We start from the raw sequence: 22,638 nt of genomic DNA, 5'->3' as shown, positions 1-22,638 counted from the left end.
CCATCCTCTGTTTGCCTGGTACAATATAATCACACATGTTCCTCAGTACTTAGTGCTTTATTTTTTCTTTCTAATAACCTAATTTAGTTGTGGCTCTATTCCTTTATTTATTTTTAGATAACAGAGTCAGTAGAAGTGGTGAAACTATGTGATTTCTTTTCCCACCACAGCCTTAATTGTAACTCATTTAAATTCCATTTGTGCTTTGTTTATACCTACCTTTCAGAGGCGGAGATGTTTCCCTGGAAAAAACTGGCCATCACAAATTGCCTGACCTTAGTAAATCCAGAGGAATGCATAATCAAGTTTTGTTGACATGTCTCCTTGTATTTGCTTTGCGATTCTTCCTTATATGTACATGCAATAAGTTGAGAGACGCACCTTGCAAACAAACTGTGACTTCAGCCTGGTGCACCTGCTTTATAAATGCACATGGGGCAGAATGTCATATCTATGCTTGGAAAGCCTTAGAAATTTGATTGGATGACCCTTCTTGAAACCTCAGACAGCACAAGAAGCTGTACTTGCCATATTAATAAGCCTCGATAAAAAGATGGCCTCTGTTACAGCTGGGATTTTCCATTTGAAGCTATTTAATACAGTGGTTTGACATTTATTTTCAGTAAGGACTATAAAAGACATCTTCACTGGGGGCTCAGACCCAAATCTAACAGCCGACTATTCAACATTCTGTCTTAGCTTCTTGAATAGGTGTTAAAAAAAAAAAACAGAAACAAGTAGCTGTCTGTTGTGTCACAAGTTTGACAACAGAAGTGTGATATCATGGTCTAAATCTGGGCAAGTCAGACTAACATGCCCATTTCTGTCAGTCTTTTACTTTTTCCAGTCTACTAACACAACATGACAGCGAAATGAAAATCTAGGACTTGGTGGTGGATTTATATAACATTTTCCTGGTTGTTTTCAGTGTGAGGGAGGAGATGTGCGGTGGGACTGACAGTAAAAAGATTTTGGAGTAAAGGAGACAAAGACGCAAAGAGACATTGGGACGATTAGAGAAAACGAGTGATGGGTAAAAAATTAATTAGGTTTGGATTTTTATTATTCAAGTAATTGCAAATATAGAAGAAGTAATATTGCAAAATGGTTCCAAACCCGACAGAAAAGTAAACATAACTATCAGTCACATGACTTTAACTATACAATTTAGAACCGACTCTATACGTTACTGAGTTTTACAGCCCTTTGTGTTTGAAGTTGTGTAAAGTTGATGGTAAAGTTCCATTATTGAAATGTAGGAGAGAAAATAAAAAGAAGCTGTTGCTGCTAACGTTGCATCTCCATATCCTGTTTATTAGTTTCTTATTAAACCTGCCTAGTTAGGAGAACCCAACATGCTCTGTTACACTGGCAGGGTTTCTTCTTTGCAGGCTGTTGTTAGCGTGTTTCTTTCAATCAGGATGTTATTATTTGCAGTATCATTGTCTTAGCTTAGCATCCACAGTATAGCTTGCTGGCTAACTTTGTTTCAAGCTTCAGAGGCTGAACATAACAAGTTAGGGACACGTTATGGACACGAAGACCCTTATAATCCCCCCAAAACAATGACGTCATTGTCCATCGTTACGGGCATCAGCATACTTATGGATACTTTGTATCACAAAACTTAAGCAATACTGTTCACTATTCAGCTTGTCGCTTCATGCTGTGGACAGCAGTACACATGGCTTAACATTTGTTCATGAAAATCCCGATATTGATTTGGAGACAGTGACATGGTTGGATAGTCTTACGAAACACACTGTCAAATTATATTTACTGTGTTAGTGTTAGTCACTTTGAATCTGCTAGCATAACATTAGCTTTCTGGCTCGTAGCTGAGTGGACTACAAATACCTCTCATTGCCAACTACATTAATTGAATTTCATGGGAACTTTGTGGCATTGTAATTAGCTGAAAACACAAAGTTGGTATGGGCAACCTTTTAGCAGATAATTGGAACAGTATTAAACTAATGCATCCAGCAGGGACAGAACAATATGGCTTATAATTTGGAGTCATGTTTCTGTCCACCTGATGAATGTAAATCAAATATTCACTCTTATTCTAGCTTTGCTTTAGTTGCCACTCACTCCTGAAGGAAATATGTTGCTCTTTGGCTGCTGAATGCTCCACTATGTTCAGCAGCTAGTTACTGTTTTGTCTGCCTGTGTTTGGTGTTTGGTAGCATACAGTGGGTTTATCAGAGCTTTTTTTTCCCTGAAAGCAGCTTCCTGCTGTGGCTGAAAACAAGGTTGCTGGGAGCAGAGAAACTGAACCAAAACAGTAAAGTTGTGGGCAAAGCAATGTGTTAAAAAATGCTATAAATGTCTTTAGAGCTGAAGGGGAACCACAATCCTTTGATAATTGTCTGTGCATTTGTCATTACAAGCATCCCTTTAACCATTACAGGTAGTTATATGATTCAATTTTAAATGCAAAATATAGATTAAGCTTGAGAAAGAGCAGATTTTACCTTGATAGAGACCTGCAATAATTGATTTATAAATGCTAGCAGAATAAAATTCTTGTCCACTCCTCTGAAGGAATGTATTTTCCCAAAAGGTGCTGAGAAATGTGTCAAGTTAACACTCAAGAGAGGTATATCGCTGCACCAAAATACCCTGTCAGAATCTTGGGTAAAGGAGGGGAATTGTACCCTCTGAGGGAGAAGGATAATGGCATGCTGCAGTAACTTTGTATAACCATTTTACGACAGCCAGTCTTGTCAGTCTGCCCTTCACACAGCTAATGCAGCATGACGCTGGCTGGGGAGTGAATATAATGGAGCCACAAGTTATGCTTTACAGCGAAAAGGGACACTTGCCCAGGTGTAGAGCTGTCACACAAAAGCCCGCTCTCGAAAAAGTCACAGAAGTGGTGCTCGGGCTTCAGGGATCACACTGCGCCACAGTATTCTTTTCAACTGCATTATTGCCACAGTACAACATCTTTATCAAAAGGTAAGACTCGAGTAGGGCCCGCTACAGACTACAGCACAGACGAGAGGAGAGGAGAGTAAGATCGGACTGAACAAGCTGAAAATGCTTGTCTCTCGTGGCCTGTTTTGCTAATTTGCCACGGCCCGACGACTCTCATCATATCTGAAGGCTCACTGGTTGTTTATGGCTTTCTATGATTTATAGTGTGGAGAGGTGGAAGGATGTCGGGTGAGTGATAGAGGAAGTTTTATAGAGATCTGAGAGAGAATCTTATTGGGATGAATGTAGGAGGGAGGATGTGGTCCAAGGATATCTTGATCTTTGATCTGATCCAACAGACTCAGTGCTTTGCACCAGCACCCTTAAAGGGAAAGTTTGGATTATTTGATGTGAGATTATACGAGGTATTTATCAATGGTCAGTGTATTAGCTACAGTAGCATGGAAGCTCAGCAATGTCCTGCTGTGGACAGGGTCAGTAACAGAAGGTATTTTAGCTACTTAAAAAGGTCCACCTTCAAAAAAACATCAGTTTGAGTGTAAGCTATGTTTTTGAATATTTGCACCTTTTTCCATCGCTGTCTTTGTCTTTCTTTGTTGGGAAACCACTGTTTTATAAGCCAAATATATCTCTCTCCAAACCTACCAAACTCCATAAGAGAAATCAATAATTTTACCTCACAAAACCCAGGAGTTGCTGCTCTGCTGCTGCCCTTGATCTCAATCTTTGTGTTATCGTGTGACTTTGGTGAATCCAAACTTTTGAAATACTGAAGTCACACAATAACACAAACACATTAACATATCGAGGCAGCGGTATGTGGCAAGTTAAATACATTTTGTCGCTGACCCTGTCCACAGCAGTTCATTGCTTAGCTTCAGTACTGTTGCTCCTCTCTGCGTCTCCAAACTGGGCAAACAAACACTTCAGTACCTCATACAACCTCATATAAAAAAAAAAATCCGAACTATCCCTTTAGCTTTTCAGGCTACTGCTGACCCAACCCAGGCTGGTGAATGAACACAAATGTAGTTGCTGTCCATGACTGAGCTTGAGGCAAGCTTTGGTCTTTTTTTTCTCCTTCAAATGCAAATAAGATAAAGGTCAGAATAAATGAAATTGCAGTAATAATAATAAAGTTCAACAAGTGTACTCCAGTGTACACCCCTCTTATTAATCTGCCCTTTTCAGGCATTTCCTTGTAAACCTGACATCCTCAGGTGTGTGATCCCACAAGGTATTACATGGCATTTCTGCAAGCAAAGGAATTAACATATTTTCAAAGGAGACCCATGAATAATGTTTTAGCAGATTATCCTGCTGGAACTTGTTTGTGGCACAACATAAAATTATCCGCTATCTGTCTGTCTCGCCGACAAGCAGCTTTGAGATGAAGGCAAGAGGATTTTTTTGTACAATCTGAAACACAGAAAAATGTAATTTTTGCTCATGTTAGTGTCTTCACTTAACCGTTTGCCTTTATCTATGACTGTGATGTGGCAAGGTGTGGTGCGCAGCCAGATATTATGGTTCCTCATACCAATAGTTGATAATGCATGTGGACTAGAAATGTTCTGACAGTTTTTCCTCTGTGATGTGATACCTGAACTTTGTGTATCAGTAGTACCAATCCAGTACCAATGAGTTTTATAAAATGTTATTTTTTATATTTAAGATGTATACCACTAATCCTGTATGGATGTGATGTGATTACCATCCTTGTTGTATAGCCTGGCTCAGGATAAACCCTTTCTTTGTAAATCAAGAACAAATACATATAGAGACTGACTGCCAAAGAACATGACTTTGCCATCCTGGGGAAAAAGTGTATGGGTCCCTGCTTGGATGTAGCAGGGTCCTATTTTGGGGTAAATAAATTACATGGTATCGGTGCATAGACTGGTGTACTTGACAATACCGTTGCAGTACTTTAGCCAGTATTGGTTGTATTTTCCAACATTGGTATCTGTATCAGAACAATCCCAATTAGAAAAATGTGTTAAAATGTTCTCCACAGCAAGCTACCTTTCAGTGACAGGAGAAAGTAAAAAAAAATATATTGCTAACTAGCTATTCGAAAAGTTGGCACAGAAACCCATAAAGCTCACACACACATACGCACACACTCACTCACACACAGACACAAACGCACACACACCTGGACATCTCAGCACGGCCATCTGTCACAGGACTGGAGCTGCCAGCGTTTCTCTCCTGTCCTCTGTAAACACAGTTGCTTTCTTGCCTTCACTGTCTGAACCCCACTGGCCATATTGTCCAGTCTGGTTCACACACCCTCCATATTTTACAGAGGAACAGTTCGTCCCTGACAACTAATTAGATTGGACAGGATATAGTTGAGATATAGTTAACTTTTATTGTATTGTCTGACTCAGGGGAAACTGTGAGTATTCAGTATTTGCAGCATCGTACAGGTCAGTGTATTAGTGTAGTAAGTTTTAAGCTTGCTAGAACAAGGCCAACAATCACCTTTTTTGCTTAAAATGTGTCTTTTTCGTAGCACAAACAACTTTAAAACACAAAGCATGCTGGCTCAAGTGTATAGAAAGTACCTGTGATTACAGCCCTGTCTTCTAGAAATTCTGTTTATATACAACTAATTTACAAGGAAATAGGTTTCTATCAACATAATGAGGAAGTGTTTTTATTAATGTACCTGCAGTTGCACAAAAAATGATCGCTGTATCAATAAAGTGTTAACTGGCATTTTTAAAAAAAATCAAAATAGGCAATCTTACAAGACACTATCCAATCAGTGTCTACAGCATCGCTCAAAACATCAGCAGTGACTTGAGACATAAGATTTTTTATTAATATTTAAAAGAAATGACAATATTTCCATAACCGTAATGAAAGTGCTCTTATTGCCCAAACCTACCCATCACAATATGTTCTTTTATTATGTTCTTCATTAAACAAAGTGCTTTTGTGACAGGAGTCCGGACATAAACCCCTGACTCTGGTGTTAAAATCCTGCACTTTGTACACCTGGCATCCACCCCAACCACGTCATTATGAATCCACCACGTTATATAAATTTATTGTTTCAAAGAAACGTCTGTTAGGCAATTTGCATTTTTCCTGTAATCTCTTATTCTACATGTCAACAACACATCAATTTTTTTTAAAAAAGGAAGCTTTTCTCAAAAGTTAGATTTGATTTACTTGATAAATTGACATTGGTAGAATGGTTTGAATAAGTGGATAAGCAAAATTTTAAGTGGTTCCAGGTATCCTAAAAAAGTGAAAGCAAAAAAATGTGGATTACTGGTATACAGTAAACTACTAAACAAAGGTTTTGCACACCCAAAGTCCAGTGGATGCGTCAGAGAAGACCATGGGTCGACAATATAAAACAAAAAGACACACACTGTCCTGCAACATTTCAGTACAATGACTGAAATAACCTGATGAAGGTTGTTGTACCGAAACATGGTTATTGAATCTTTGATTGCAAGTGTAATATTGCAGAATATTAACAGTGAGCATTTAAATTTATTGAGTGAAAGTATATGACTCACAGTACACTCACTAGTGGGATAAAAAGAGGTGAAAATGTAATTGGTACACAGCTAGAAACAACAAATGAGCTAGGAATATTTTATTAGAAATGAGATCCCAAAGCACTTATTGCATCAGATGATACAGAATTTGTTGTTTAGCTTTCAGAGAAGTGATAACACACAGCTTAGGCTGTATTGTTTTATTGTGGAGGGGCTTCTACACCACTTCTCTGGCACACTTAGTCATTTTGCAAACTCACGACTCGGTTTGGTGACCAGATTTGAAGGCTGGAGTTGTGGGTGTTACAAGCAAGCTATGTTTCATTTCTTCGTTATTATTATTATCACATTGTTAAACCTAAGGCCTGGTTGTACTGTGTGTGATGTCGTGGCTACTTACGAGATGAGATCAGTGAAATGCAGGACTTTATATAGACCTTCACAGCAAGCTCAACTTGGTTATAATCACTGTTTGAGTTGACGTTATCCAATCATTTTCTTTTTTAAGAGCAAACAATTGAAAGTGCCAGCAGATGATGGAATATAATTCTTCTATTGTTCAAAACAACTTAAGGTTTGTGTTTTCCTCCTGTTTGAAACAACACTGATTCTTCTGCAGTAGCACAGTGACACCTGGTGTTGGACAGAAGTATTACAAACAGCCTGCCCGGGGATATTTTAATGGATCAGGATCCATTCATAATACTGACATCACTTTGCAGACTTTGCATTATGCAGATTGCTGTTTTTTAACAGAGAAATGTGGGAAGATAATCAGATATGACTGTTTGTAACATGTTTACCAGTCTTATTGATTTGTAAAAGTCTGATGCACCTGAGCGATTCCAGCTGGATCAATACAGCATCTTATTATCTTTTTTCTCCCATTCTCCTTCAGAGAAATGCTCTTTTTCTGTTACACTATAAAAAACTTTTTTTTTTTCAACTTACAAAAAGGTAGTGTCCAAGCTGCCCTAAAATTTGAAGTTAACTGAGTTTGACAAAACAGGTTAAAGTCATTTTATAACAATTAAAAACAATTACATTCTTCAAGTCAAATGAACTTGACATTAATTCAGTTGTGCTAGAGAGAGATATTAAGTTGAACCAACAACTCTTTAGTCACACTGACGAACATTACAAACCTTTTATTTTATTTTATAGCCATCATCGGCCCATCCATTGGCGATTGACGTTAAATCGCCATGTGAAAAGAGTGCAAAGAGGCGGGCTCTGCAGGCTGTCTCCCTCTCACTCCACACCCAGCTCAGTGCACTAATGGTCCAGCTCAGTGGATGTGTACTGGACCGCTGGATGAGAGTGCAGTGTGGAGCAGCAGCTGTCACTCTGCAGGCCATTACGTGAGCAAAAATAAAATGACAAATATTTCCCCAAAAATTGGCCAAAAAATCCAATCCAGGGGATTTAGCCCATCACTGATAGACAATAGATTCGTCCAATCACCCAACCCTACATAACTGCATCTGAATCTCCATAATAACATGCTATTTAGTATTTTAAAACAGTATGTGGTATCTTTTTTAGTATGTCCGAAACCTTAGTATGAAACCAGTAGTATGCAGGGTGCATACTGGACACTACACTGGCGTAAATATCCAACAATGCAATGCAGTAGTGACAATTACAACATTGCAAACAAAAGTGGACAATGACCAAGGCAGCTCTGTGTAACATCAAAAAGCTTTTATTTGTAATGCAAGTTAAGTTCACTCAATTGTCACCAGGTGGAATATATTTTTTCAAATTAGTTTTTGTTGTCGCGGATCGCCACGGCTGTTCGTCTCCGACCTGCAGGGAAGTGATGTGACACGTGCTGAGCAGCGTGTCTGAAAAGAATCATACTGCTGTTTATTTACTCAGAAGTATGTTTAATAAATGGTACACATTTTGGGCATTTAGTGTGTAGTATGTGATTTTGGATGATGCACATTTCTTTATTAACTTTATTTAATGAGTTGATTGAAATCTTTACATTCAACTCACCATTTCTTCAGCTTAGAGGAACTCATGTTTATACGTTCTGAAGTGTTCTGAAAATAGATTCTGGAAATTTTAAGTTACAGTATCTTGAATAAATAGAACTTGTATATTTATGTTAAATTAATGAGTAAAGTTGATTCCACTAAATTCCTGTATGATTTTTTACAGTGTATCTTAACATGACTAATGTTTACATTAATTGGCAGTACATTTTCCTGACTAAGATATGCTACTCCTTCCAGTTCTGGTGAACTTACGGGCCTTTCTTCTATCTGGCAGCCTCCTGAGCATCTCATCACTTTCCTTTCATATAAAAACCCCAGCATCGTGCCAGCTGGTTGGCTCGATTGGCAGCACATTAGTGACACAAATGCAGCTGATTGTGAGAAACCACATTAAAAAGCTTTGCTTTGCAATGTCTTACATTTTATATTCCAGTGTTGGTTCGTTATCAGTGACTAAGGATACCACATATATATAAATATATATATAAAAAACCAAAATTGCCTGCAGCCGATTCTAGGAGGAGAGCGAAAGGAGGCCAGAGACAAAAGATGATGTTAGAGGGATAAAAGGATGAGGGGGTGAGGGAGGAGAGGAGGTGGTAAGTGATGGTGGTGGTGGTGGTGGTGGTGGTGGTGCTGGCGGTGGAGGGGGGGTGCTGGTACATGACGAGTTAGCATGAGCTGGAAAGGGAGAGAGAGAGGAAAAGAGATGGTTTTAGAGGATTTATGCGGCTGTTTTGTATTAAAACCTGTTAAGAACGTCACAGCAGAGAGAGGAGTAGAGTGATGTTCAGGGATGAGCCACAAAACAACTTGTTTAAGGACTGAAAACTGAACCGAGGAGGAAAGCTTTCAGTGCGCTGGATATACAGCTAACAAGTTCCTCTTTCCCTCTCCTCATTATTCTTCTCCTCCTCCTTTTTTCAACTTTTTCCGACATGTTTTTCTTCCAGCTCGTCATCATGTCAGGCACGGTGTTGTTGGCCTACTACATGGAGTGCACAGACCTGTTCAGCGTGCATGTGCAGGGTTTCTTCTGTAACGACGCCGAGCTGATGAAGCCGTATCCGGGCACGGAGGAATCCAGCTTCGTTCCCCCACTTATCCTGTACTGCGTGGTGGCTGCTGCTCCCACTGCTATAGTGAGTAAAAACCCATTTAAAGTCTGTTTAAAACTGGCGGCTTATTAAATTATTATGCCACCACATGCCGGAGTGTAAACAGCAATAATCAAATGTGGCATTAATGTGTTTACTCAGGCTCTGTCTCAGCTTTCATTTGTTTACTGCTTACAGCTTTTCACATTTCACAAACCAACTCTTTTTTTTATGTTTTCTTTCTTTCATAAAGTAGAACCATCAAAAATGTAACTATGAGATAATCACCACTCCACTAAGTATCACATTTCATTTGCAATACACTGTAAAGAAAAAAAAAAGTTGAGAAAGCTCATGATCTCGGGGCAGCTGTCTTCACTTTCGAGTTTTGAGTCAAACTCAAACTCTTTTAGTTTGGATATGAACTAAAAAAAAAGTTTTCCAACCTATAATCTTTAGTTGAGATGTTTTTCTATTGTTCTTACTGGGACTGTTCACCCCTGAATCAAAAATATGCATTTTCCCCAAGTGCTGTTTATCCATCTGGATTTTTTTGCTGTGAGTTGCAGAGTTTTGGAGAAATCTGCTGTAGTGATGTCTGCCTTCTCTCCAGTATAATGGGACTAAATGGCAATGACTAAAAGTGCTCAAAGCACCAAAAAAAACAAACACACCTTGTTGTTAGCAGTTTCATGTAGGGACCACTATCTTTCTAGTAGAAATAAAGTAGTTCCAGTAGATTCTACTGCATAAAGAAAGTAGTTCTTGCATGAAACTGCTCACAACAAGGTCTGTGGATTATCTTGACTAACCGAGCCATGATTTTAGAAAAGAGACACTGGTTTTGAATTTTTTTAATGTATTTTTTATGGTTTGAGCTCCATATGCAGAATATCATTTAGTTCCATTATATTGGAAAGAAGGCAGATATCTCTACGGCAGATATGTAAACAATATCTAGTGAAACTACCTCCCTATTTTTTTCACAGTTTATGCTGCTAACTTAGTCTAACATGGCCTAGCATTTAGGACCTGACCTGAGTTAAAAATTTCTGATGCATATATAGATCAGCATATTCTTAATACAGAATATAATATACAGAATATAGAATATATACATAACAACATAACACACATATTTTAAATTTGATCACTTGTTGCGGTGTTTGTAAGTGCACATCAGCTACTTTAGTATTGAATCATGTTATATATAAAGTATATTTGATAAATAGGTCATCTATGTAAAACTGAAATTCAGCCAGGCATCTTATGAGTTCGTAACCTGCTGCAGTTTTTGTCCTTTCTCTGCCAGAAATGTGGGAGAAAATGTCATTTCAAGCTGTCTGACGGGGGACTGTTTTCATATCTTTTCATGGGTCAGCTGATAAGTTTGGTACTGATTTCACACACTGAACGTTTGGCTCTCTGTTTTGAACCTCATACGGCATCTCTTAAACTTGTTATTTGCTTTTTTTGGCGCCACAAGACACCATAGTGAATGCATCAGTGGAGTGTCAAGTCACGCTGTGTAAGGAGCAGAGAACGTGGGCTCCTGATGACGAACAAATATGACATCACTATGATTTGATTCATTACACATTTTGTCCGTGGAGATTCTCACTCATCCAGGCCTTAAAAGGCAAATGGGGTTCCTGTTATGTGTTATTTCACCATTCATTCAGATCAGCTGAACCCAGTAAAATTCCTTCAACATTAACAGGAAGTCAAGTTGCCTTTGACTCATTGCTTATAAATATAACTTGGCAAATGTCACTCTGTCTCCCTCACAGCCACTACAAGGAGTTTTTAACTGCTTATGAAACAGTCTCAGTTTAATACTAATGCCTCTGTATGATACACATAAGCAAACAAGACCATTAGCAAGAAAATTTTCGATTTATTAATGACTGGCACCAGTTCTGATTCTCTTTGAATCAGATGAAAGCATGCAGACCAGAAGAACCTATGTTTAAACTTTACAGTTTCACAGGCAAAGTGACAGTGAGTCGTACATGTTAGTCCGCTAAAAAGAAGCCGAGGGAGAATTTTTTATTTTGATCATTTTATTTTTGATCATATGCAAGTTCCTTATAGCTGCTTTAAATAGAAAAGATCAAAGCTTTCAATGGAAAAGATCAGAAAGAAGATGAAAGGTGTCTAATTCTGGGAAGAAGCATTCACGTCAGAAAAGGAACCATAGAAAGTATACTCACGTGTAAACAAAGACGTCACATTGACTGCTTTGGCAGATACACCAACATCGCTACTGTATTGAACTGGCCAAGACTGGCCTGTGAACAAATACATGTAAATGGGAAATGGGGGAGCTGCATTTTTTCTGGATAAAAAGCTCTATAATGTTTATTTCTCAGCCAATATTAATGAGTCACATTACATTAAAAGGTTTATTACTACATGCAGACGTCATTGTGCTTTTTATACAAAATCAAATGAAGTGTCTACCATAGACATATAGCTCAGGGGTTTATGAGCTCTGTGGAGAAAGCTAGAAAAAAGAGGAAACTTTTTTTTCTCACTCCATGATCATCACTCCATTTAAAAAAAAAAAAAAACGAAAAAAAAAGAAAAAAAAAAAAACGCAGCTCCACTACATAGTTGTATTTGTTCACATGTCAGTCTTGACCTAAGAAAAATGTTGGCAATGTCGACCTATGATCAATGCGCCATCCACATATACAGTATATGTCTATGGTGAACATATGTCTATGCTGTTGACAGACACTGTTTTCCCACAGTCCAGTGTAAGAAAAAAAATGGAAGCTGGTCAAAGCTGGAAAAAAAAATAAATGGTGGGAGATGGTGAAATAGCTTTAGAAAAAAAAAACATATTTCTAGGTTGTAAACATTAGAAATAGTGCAAAGGAAATGATTTTGAACTGAAGATATTGAATAGTATATAAGATTAAGATTAGTATGTAGCACATATTGTATGTAATCAGCATTTACAATAGTGTGGACTTAGTGAGTAACTTACCTCAGTAGAGTCAGACATAATGTGGCATTCATTTTGATATGTGAATGCAGGGAAGATAAAGGTATAATTAATTATCATCATTTACGTGGTCTCTGTGTCATTCAGTTTATTGTTCAGCCATGTCAGTGAGCCAGCATACAAAGCAGAGTAGACCCTTGTTAAAGTTATTAATTACACCCAGGGTTGGCAGGCTTATTTAAAAAATGCATTCCAATACAGTTACTAATTACCTGTCAAAAAATTGAAGTAATCCAGGTATCACTTTCCGTTACTGTTGGACTAACTCAATATAAAATGTGGTGAAACAGTGAAATTTCCACCCAGTGAAATATTTTTTCACGAGAGGCCATGATGATGAATTGGCAACTGTGTGTGTACTGTGCATGGTAGTGTATCATTCTTTATTTATTCCATCAGTAATCCTAAATGTAATGTAATTTTTTTTTTATCTGTAATGGAATATAGTTACCTTTTTTTTGTATCCAGATTACATACATCCTCTTACATGTAATCCATTACACCCCAAGCCTGATTACACCTGTGTTACCTGCTGCGACATTACAGAAAATTTTCTGTGATGAGGGTCTGTTAGAAATCATTTTCTGAACACTGTGTGACCAAAACAAATTCAAGTCTTGTCCAAACCGTTCATTTGAAAAGCTGAGTCACAGTTGTACATGAAAATAGGGCAAGGGCTGCATGTGCATTGCTGATTCAGACGCCTCTTGCAGGAGTAGCACCATACGGCCACCAGGTGTCAGTTTAGCTCCATGCTTGTCGACTCCAGCGGCACTCCACACCAGCACCATATGCTTCTGAGCCCCTGGGTCAGTCCATTATTAAACCGATGTCAAATATATTCTGAACACCTCCTGAAGAGTGTTTGCACGTGTCTGTTTAATATTGTAATTCATTTTTTCACGTTTGAAATGGACCATATGTGAAGAAGAGGATGAGTCAATCTCAGAACACAGATGCGGTCTTCATGGTTGATGATCACACAACAGGCTTCAGTATGTTTTAATCACGCAGTGCAGAAATGCTGAGGGCTGCAGCAGTGCATCGCATCAGGTCAGATATGAGGAGTTCGGCTTCCTAAAGATGATCAATCACACACATCAGACTAAAGGATTCAAGCAGAAATACTGATCACCTAAATTGTTAGACTACACCACATTTGTTCTAGTTGTCATATCATTATCATTATTGGTCATTTAATTCAATCAAATGTTTTGTGAGAACCACAACTGTCAGATGTGTATGTGTGCAACAATTTTACAGTAATCAGAGGTGGAAAAGTGCACACATTCTGTACTCAAGTAGAGGTACAGATATTTTTACTCTGGTAAAAAAAAAGAAATGTCTATAGATGCACCAAGGAATCGTCATGTGTTATTGTCCCATCCATTTAGGCTGAAATCAGTCTCGATACTGGGAAGGTATCACACAATTGTGCAAAATAAAAATAAAAATTATTAATAATTCCCCTCACATGCATTTAAACTAAAGTAACGAGCCTGCTTTGAAAAAGTAAGGAATAGAAAGTACAGATTTATTTGTTAAAATGTAGGACGTGAAAATATTTGCACTTCATTACTTGCCACCTCTGAAAATACTATATAATAATTTGCATTTTGACTACAACTGACTACAAAGTATGCTGAATTCATTTGTAGTTATTTAGTTATGGCATAATTAATCATTACCCACTGCACCACTGGAGTACTGTATGTCAGTGTAATTATGGGCTTTAGTGTTGGAAACTTACTTCATGTCAGTCCCTTTCTTGGTTGAGTCATGTTAAATACTCTACTACAAATCTAAAATTTTGTAAATTTGTATGAATGATGATGCCAGATTTTTTTTCTTCACACTAGCTCTATTTGCAACATCACAGAAAAGGTAAAAATTAAGACAAAACACAAACTAGATGCATTTTAACATCATAGACGTCCTTTCAACATGCACTTGATCTGGGATTAAACTCCATCCAGTGTAGAGTGCAGCTATATAGTGCTGTGGAAAGGCTTTTAACAGTGTACTCCGTGTCACATTTTTATATCTCAGGTTTCTCTCCAAACAGACATCGTCTTCCTCCATTACAACTTCAGGCGGCACTTAATCATGGATGTGACTGTTAAAGATGTCTGGTTCCTGGACAGACGCCACCCATTTATTTGTAATGAGATATTACTGTTCTGCTGCCTCTTTGTGTCTCTGGCTTTTTGTGTTTATTATCTGGGACAGTTTGTTCCTTGCTCTCAGGCTCTAAACACTGAGTGTTGTTACCGGTTGTTAGGCTGAAGTATTATCTGAATTATTGTCACTTTTATTGAGAAAATAAAATGCTTCCTGTAGCTTGCATTTCTACCCCCGTAGCTAATTGGTGTGCAGATGCATCAGCAGTCTACAGTGTTCCACACCTGTTCACACACCAACACACAAACACACACAGTCTGACATACACAATAAAATAAGATAAATTGGTTTAAAATCCGGAAGAGTGCTCTGATTGGCCAGGAAATGTGACAGACGATATTATTTACAGCTGATTTGGTTAGAGTGCATCTGTGCGCAGTTTTGACAGACTCTTCTGCACTGCTTACCTCACAAAAAGAAAAAGAAAAACAGGAAATGTCTTTATAGACCAACTCAAAAGTATAACCAACAACGTCAGTGTTTGTCTTGCTACAGAATTAGCTTTACGGGACAAGTAAGTAGGAATTTGACCCCAGTTTTTCCATTGCTCTCAGTGTTCTTACACAGAGATTGACTAGACAGGGAAAAAGAATGAGAAAAAATAGGTGTACAGGGTATATTTAAATATATAAATACACACATGTGTGTATTAGTTAAAAATCTGAAAATTAAAGGGATAGTTTGGATTATTTGAAGTGGGGTTGTATGAGGTACTTAATCATAGTTACCTAAAATATAACCCCAGTGCTAAAAAATTTAGGACGTTGTGTAAATAAAAACAGAATGCAGTGATTGAGTTTAGTTTAAAACTTTCAGTCTTTAAATATCAGGTGTGGTGCTGTTTTGATTCTAATGGTTATACAATTTTAGTTTTTGTGTGTAGTTCTGCATAAAACTCATTAAATCCAGATGAATCCCATCTTCCTTCGTCTTGCTTGTCCTCTCCTCAAAGAGGGCTGTGTCAGCTGTTCAAGTTTTGTTTCTCACTCGTTGGCCTACAGTACATGTGGCCTTTGTATTTCACAGTCTCCTTATCCATCTGTATGCTAGCCCAAACTTTTTAATTGTGCCCTTTGAGAGTGCTGCGTCAGATGCTCGACACTGTACATCGCTCCGTCGCCGCATGCGTCATAAACCAGAGAGGCGGCCAATCAGAATTAATGATGACATGGCTGAGATGTTGGCCAATTAGCGGAGAGGCAGTAATTTATGCAGGATGTTCCACATGGCCGGACCAATGGGAGGCTGTGGAGGTTAGAACGGTCGTATTCATGCAACGCTCTATAAACCTGTTAAGCCATGGACAGGCGTCAGAAAGTCAGTCCTTCTAGTGAGTCCTCAGAGCCAAGATAATGAAAGCCCGGTGTTGTTCTTGTCAAGTGTGGATCCTACAGTGTGGAAACAGGTGGCTGACTAATAGTAAGTACCGAGCGGTAACCACCAAGTTTCTCAAGACAAACTTTATCTAAAGATGGAGAGAATGCATTTTTTCCATACCAATTGTGGTCCTTAATGGCTAATCCCACTTCCTTTTATGTGTGTCTTGGTAGCAATATTGAAAATTATCACCTCATTAAGAAGACATTAAAGGAACATTCATTGATTCCTGTGTTTTCCACTCTGGGCAGCATAACAAGCCATAAACACAACAAATTATCACTTTATAAAGTGAATGTGTTAATGTGACTTTAAACAAAGGCAGCAATGTAGACAGCGGTGGTCTTTGTGGCCATTAAATACATTGCGACGTGAACTTCTTTGTTGTGTCTTGTGCGTGTGTCACACTTGAGCTAGTGTCTACACTGCTACACTTCCGACCACGACTACCGGTGCTGCTCTATTGTGTACATATCTGTAAGTTTTTAGAAAGCCGACCCAACGGTAGATGTAGATCATAATAAGGTGGTTGCACAGACTGCTACATATCTGTTTTCCAGGTCAGGACAGTCTGTGTAAACTTTAAGACAAGTTTTCTGCTGTTTCGGGCCGCATGCTTGATTATTTTCTGATAAAAAATCTCTACTTTTGGCAGTGATGAACAGCACCATGAATCATTTATGGTTTTCCACAAGGAGCAGTTGTCACATTTAATGTGTGAGTGAAAAAATATGATCAGGGTGAAACACATACAAAAAAGGTACTCCTAAATACTGTGGGCAGTTACCGTCTGTCATTTTAATGCCACAGGTACAACATTTTATGGACTTCCAAGGGTATTGTGAACCTGAGCTCCCATAAATCTGTCACACCCATAGATGGGTCAGCATTATTAAGATAGCAGATGAACCAGCAGTCTTTTTTTTTTTTATGTCAGGCAAATTACTCCCAAGAATTAGGCACCTGCTGAAAGATTTGCATGTTCTATTTGTGTCTGCCGTCCAACCTTTTCACTGCACCGTGTCGGTTGAATGTCAAGTTGTTCCTCAGGTTTCTGATGTGGTGCATTTGGAGATAGTTGTTTTCAGTCAGTTCAGTGCAGTTTTTATGACATTTGTATTTGGAGAGTGGAGGTTCCACGTGTCGAAATGAGACGATCAGTCAGTGGTAACTAACCTTTTCAGGCAGTCTCTAGTGCGACAAATACTTCAAGGCAATTACTAGTTGCTTGAAAATGTTAAAGTCATTATTTAGGGAAAGTATTAGGAAATGACTCACTGATTAGCAGCATTTCAGGGACCTGAATGAAAATAAAATGATTTTAATAAAGTTTTTTTTAATGTTTGCCAATAAGAGTCCCTGGAGATAAAAAGACATTTGGGCACCATCATAGTACATGCAAATAAAATAAAACCAGGCAATCCAAGTACAATAGGAATAAGACCAAACAACAGGGAGTGAAAAAAGTAAACCAACCTGATCAAATGGCAATAACAACCAAAACAGACTTAGTATGTCTGAGTTCCCTAATAGAAAGAAGCCCAATCACCCTGCTACAAGCTGTGACCTGGGAATAACCAGCCGGGTCCATCTGCAGAACTCAGTGGTCAGAGAGATGTGGCGGAAGGAGCCCTGGCTGAGAGCTGAGTTAAATATGTTGCGATGTGCCGAGAATAGATAAAAACATGCACTTTTTATTGATCAGCAAGAGATACATTTTAGAAAATTTCTTGAGCTGGAAGAAGTAGGACTGAACAACACTGACACCAGCATCAAATATTATCCCTAGATTCCTAGCAGTTTGCTGAATATTATCTCACAAACCGCCAAGATTAGCACGATAAGAGCTGACAGAATATGCGGGACTGAACAGAATGACCTGAGACTTATCGTCATTCAATTCAAAGAAGTTTTTGGGACATCCGGGATTTAAGATCAGAGAGGAAAGCTGTGAGATTAGGTAGGCTGCTAGGAACTGTGGGGTTTAATGGCATATATAATTGAGTTTCGTCGGCATAAAAAAAAACAACAAAACACATCATATTTTTAAATAGCCTGGGCAAGAGGGAGCAAGTATACAGAAGACAGAAGGGGGCTGAGAACGGAGCCTTGTGGGACACCAAAACTCAACTGAGCTATAGAGGAAGTAATGTTATCTAGAGTGAGAAAAAAGTTCAGTTTGAGAGGTACAGTGAGGTGAGCTAAGAGCTGAGCCTCTGATGCTCTGAACCATAGTCTCCAAGTGATGTAAAAAGATGCTATGATCGACTGGGACTAAAGGCAAGCAGTCACCTCTGTGGGTATGATAAAATTGACCTATATTTTACATGTAGCATAGGTCTGATTGTTTTTTTGTGGATTCCTTGCACACGCATCACTTTGATCATGTATTATACACATCATGCTTAAATAGGCCCTGAATAATTTCATTCACACAGATGATGATTCTTTTCCTCTAAACAACCCAAGATTTACAGCCTGTAGTGAAATTATGTCAGTTAACTCCACCTCCTCCTTTTTGGCTTCTGTAAAATGCATTTTGATTTGTCACAATGGCTCAGACATATTTAAAGTACATGATACAAGTCGCCTGCCTTCTATAGTCTATTTGAAGAAAATGGCTTTTTTTTGCTTGTTTTCTTTGAAGACAGATGTTTCTAGGTCATTTTGCATCTGAAGATGCATTTTTCTGCCATGATGCATTTGATGATAGTTTTCATTTTGCATTTGCATGCATTATGTCAATCATCATCCAGTGGGAAAAAAGTGTTTGAAAATATCCATCATACTGACAAATCCAGACAGGACTGAATTCACTGCAGAGCTTTAAAACATTCATATATGTGACTGCTGTCAGTCCCTCTGTGTTCTTTGTTTTTTGATTTTTTTTTTTGCATCAACAAGAAAATCAGTTGCTCTTACTGCTCATAGCCACAAAGAAAGAGATAGATTAGAGCTGCTTTCTCAACAACATGTTGATGATAAAAAAAGCATTCATGAGGGATGGAAGAAAACGCAGGAGTTTTGTTACCTGTCCTGAGGCCCAAAACAAACTGCTTTTATGAACACAAACACACACACACACACACCAAAGGCTAAAATCACGTGTCCACACATACAGTGTGCACACACACATAAACACACACATATTTCTGCAGCAGCCTTCATCACCCAAGGCAGCTGGCAACGACTTTCATTTTGAGTGTCCAGCAGCGGTTTTTCCATTAGACCTGATGTAATGTCCACACTATAATGGACCTGAATAAAGGCTGCATTAAGACACAGTGGTTTATGTACACAGGCCAGACAGGGGCAAAATGTTCTTCTGCTCTATAATGGGATGCCTAACTTTATGTTTTCTTTTGCCCCTGTCTCTGTGTGTCTCTTTCTGTTTGCATTCCCATCTCTGAATCTTTCTGAATCTCGTCCCTCTCTGGCATTTCTCTCTGTGTTTGTGTGTGTGTGTGTGTAGATTTTTATCGGGGAGGTGTCCATGTATGTGATGAAATCAACGAGGGAAGCTCTCCTGGCCCAGGAAAAAACCATTGTGACGGGAGACTGTTGTTACCTCAACCCCCTTATCCGCCGCATCATACGCTTCATAGGTAAGAAGGTTTTCATGCCAAACAGTCAAAAGAGCCTTCGAGCTCCTTCACGCTGATGGGACCAGGTAGCAGCTGACATTTCAGAGATGTATGCCATCATCAACAAACACGCGGTAACACACAACAAAAACATCAAAAATATGGGCCCGCTCTCTCACATCTACACAGGGTTGCAAATTTAATAGTTTTGGATCCTGTTTACGCCTGATAATAACATGCGTCTTGGGTGATGAGATCCTAAAGGGCAGCACGAAATAAGTGTTAACCACAGAGACACATTTTGATCTGTTCACTCAAACTACTTCTTGAGGTTGCTTGGGACCCATTTTACTACGTCTTTTGTAGTGTAAATACTAATGCATCCAGGCCACATTGATAGATAGCCTCTATAACTGATGTCCTCTGCTGAGGCATACTCATTTGCATGACGATGATGTCATGTATCTATGACAAAATGACACGACAAGATGAAGCCACAACAGGAGAAAAAATGAGTTCACACAAAACAGGTCTAATGTCCTCCGGTTTCTCTGCCAGAGGACATTAGAAATCAACTCTCTGGGACTTACAGAGTTTTCTAATAAACAGCTTTATTTGTGGCTAAAGTAACCACTAACTGCTGCTAACTACTGCTAGCTGCTGTTAGCTAGTTAGCTTGGTTAGCTGTGCAACTAGTGGGTCTGTTTGCTGACTTGCCCCTGACTGAGAGCTCGGACTACTGGGGGAGTGCTGGTATTCACACAGCGAGAGGAGGAGCGTTGAAGGAAGAGGTTTAATAAAACTCATTTAGGCTCTAAAGCTAGCTGCGTGGCTAACTGAGCTAAATTAACGGCAGATAACACTACAGTTGGCAGCAGTAAGCTGTCTGTCCATCAGGAAACTCTTAAATTATCAAGTTGTGGCAGAGCTACCGGAGGACAAAACAGAAAATGTTTTTGCAATTAAGTATGATCTTGTTTCACTAAAATCAGTGAACAAAGTTTAAAAAGTTGTTTTTGTACAGTAATTGATGAGACCTGACCCCCAGAAACACCCCAACAGCATCTGTTTTTTGTTTTTTTTTACCTAATTTGCCTCATTTGTGGACTGATAAACATTTAATTTGTCAAATTCGGGTTAAAACAACAACACATGGTCTTTTCAAATGGAAATCATGTACATGTTCATTTGTTAATACTAGGTGTAAACAGGCTCCTGATTTAATTTGATTGCTGCACTTTTTCAGATGGAAACTTTGTATCCATTGAGACACACTGACCATTCAGGGTTAAAAATAACAATAACCAAACACAATTTGGAAGTGCTGGTAAAACTGTTTTAAACAGGAGGCTGGTCTCAACATTTTGGTGTAAACTTCTTAAACCTTGTCATAGTGGAATCAACATCAACATCTTGTATATCTCCTCATACCTCACATACATACTTCAATGTGCCACATTTCTGTAAAGTCCCACCAGTGTTTGCCTGGTGCATCACCTCAATCCTGCTGCACTGACCCACAACACCAAAGATAAGCATTGTTTTGCTCATTTGAATCATTACATTCAGTTCAGTGCAAATATTCATACTCACTGACTGCATTTTGTTTTGCTTTTTGTAGCTAAGTGATCACATTATTATTCAATGCATATCAGTGTGCGCTTCAGTGATCACATCACCATTCAAGATGCAGTGACATTATGGCGCTTCACTTGTCTTCAGTTCATTTTTGGATTCTTTTAAGCTTAAGTTAAATCTTTTGCTGCCTCATTTAATACACAACTACTGTATATAAGCACTGTTTATAAGGTTAATAGCTCAATAAAGCATGCATCTGCAATATCAGGATTTCTTGTGTGGCTTACACAGTCTTTCAGTAAGCCTTTAACCAGGATGCAACATGCTGTATATCATAACTAAGCTGACAGTTGGATGTGGGTGCTGTCAGTCACCTGTGAGGGGAGCTCCAATGCAAAAAGCTACAGATTCAAAACAGCGACCGTGATGATTCAGAGCTTGAGGATTTGCTGTTTAAGATTAGTTCATGTTCTAAAACAACTCTAGCATCATGCAAAAAGGACTTGCCAAACCTCTAATTGACCTAAAGGGCAAAAGAGGGTGGCAACCAGAGGAGAACACAAACTACATAGTAACAAATAGGGTCATCAAGTTTCCACAACCTGTGAATAACATGATGTATGGATCTGCTATTTTTCTGCTGTGTCACAGATAGGTCGATGCACAGTGAGGGATGAAATGAAGGACTAGGTCGACCAGGCTGGAGATGTCAGTGGCTTCTTGTGAAGAGTTCATTTGCAAAAACAGATGTTGCAGTTTTAATTTATTTCCCAAAATCCTAAAATGATTTTTTTGTGCACTCCCAGGAATATCAATCAAACAGTTGTTGAGTTGTTTTGATAAGATATCTCATTTGTTTTAAATTTTCATAAAAAAATGTTTTTATTGTGCACTAAGTGTAATATTAATCAAGCTGGTTTTGGTTTATTTAATTTAAGAAATGAACTCCTCATGCAAACCTGAGGGTGTCTACAAATAAGAGAATCAAGTGCAACACACACTGGCTGCATCATCGCATCATTTGTTGCTTGTAACACACCATGCAGACAGTAGAAATAGTGAAGTTACGTTAGCTGGGATGTGATCTGTGAGGCACATATAATGCATTTACTTCTTTTCTGAAGCGTTGATGCTTGGTGACACGAGGAAATAGGACAGTAATGTAGATTTACAGTTTGTGATGATGTGTGTCAAGTTGATGCCAGTGTGTGTGCACTTAAGCATATTCAGACTTGGCTTAAATGATTCCTTGTTAGCAGCATAAAATAGATTTTGTTTAGTTTACAGCAGGCGTACAAATGCAAAAACCTCACCCTTGATTGAGCAAGTGTCTGT

At 38.6% G+C, this 22,638-nt stretch overlaps 1 protein-coding gene across 3 annotated transcripts in view; it reads left to right on the top strand.

Moving 5' to 3' along the window:
• Nucleotides 1-22,638, top strand: part of plppr1 (phospholipid phosphatase related 1) — a 68,973-nt gene that overhangs the window by 31,337 nt on the left and 14,998 nt on the right. For all 3 annotated transcript variants that reach the window (XM_084746137.1, XM_084746138.1, XM_084746139.1), the window contains exons 3-4: nt 9,427-9,615; nt 19,614-19,746. In XM_084746137.1, coding sequence (XP_084602263.1) covers nt 9,427-9,615; nt 19,614-19,746 — 322 coding nt within the window. The remainder of the gene's footprint in view (nt 1-9,426; nt 9,616-19,613; nt 19,747-22,638) is intronic.

This window comes from Lutjanus erythropterus, chromosome 20, assembly GCF_056507025.1.
Source record: "Lutjanus erythropterus isolate fLutEry1 chromosome 20, fLutEry1.hap2, whole genome shotgun sequence".
NCBI classification, from domain to species: domain Eukaryota; kingdom Metazoa; phylum Chordata; class Actinopteri; order Lutjaniformes; family Lutjanidae; genus Lutjanus; species Lutjanus erythropterus.
This window is presented reverse-complemented; position numbering and strand designations above follow the sequence as displayed.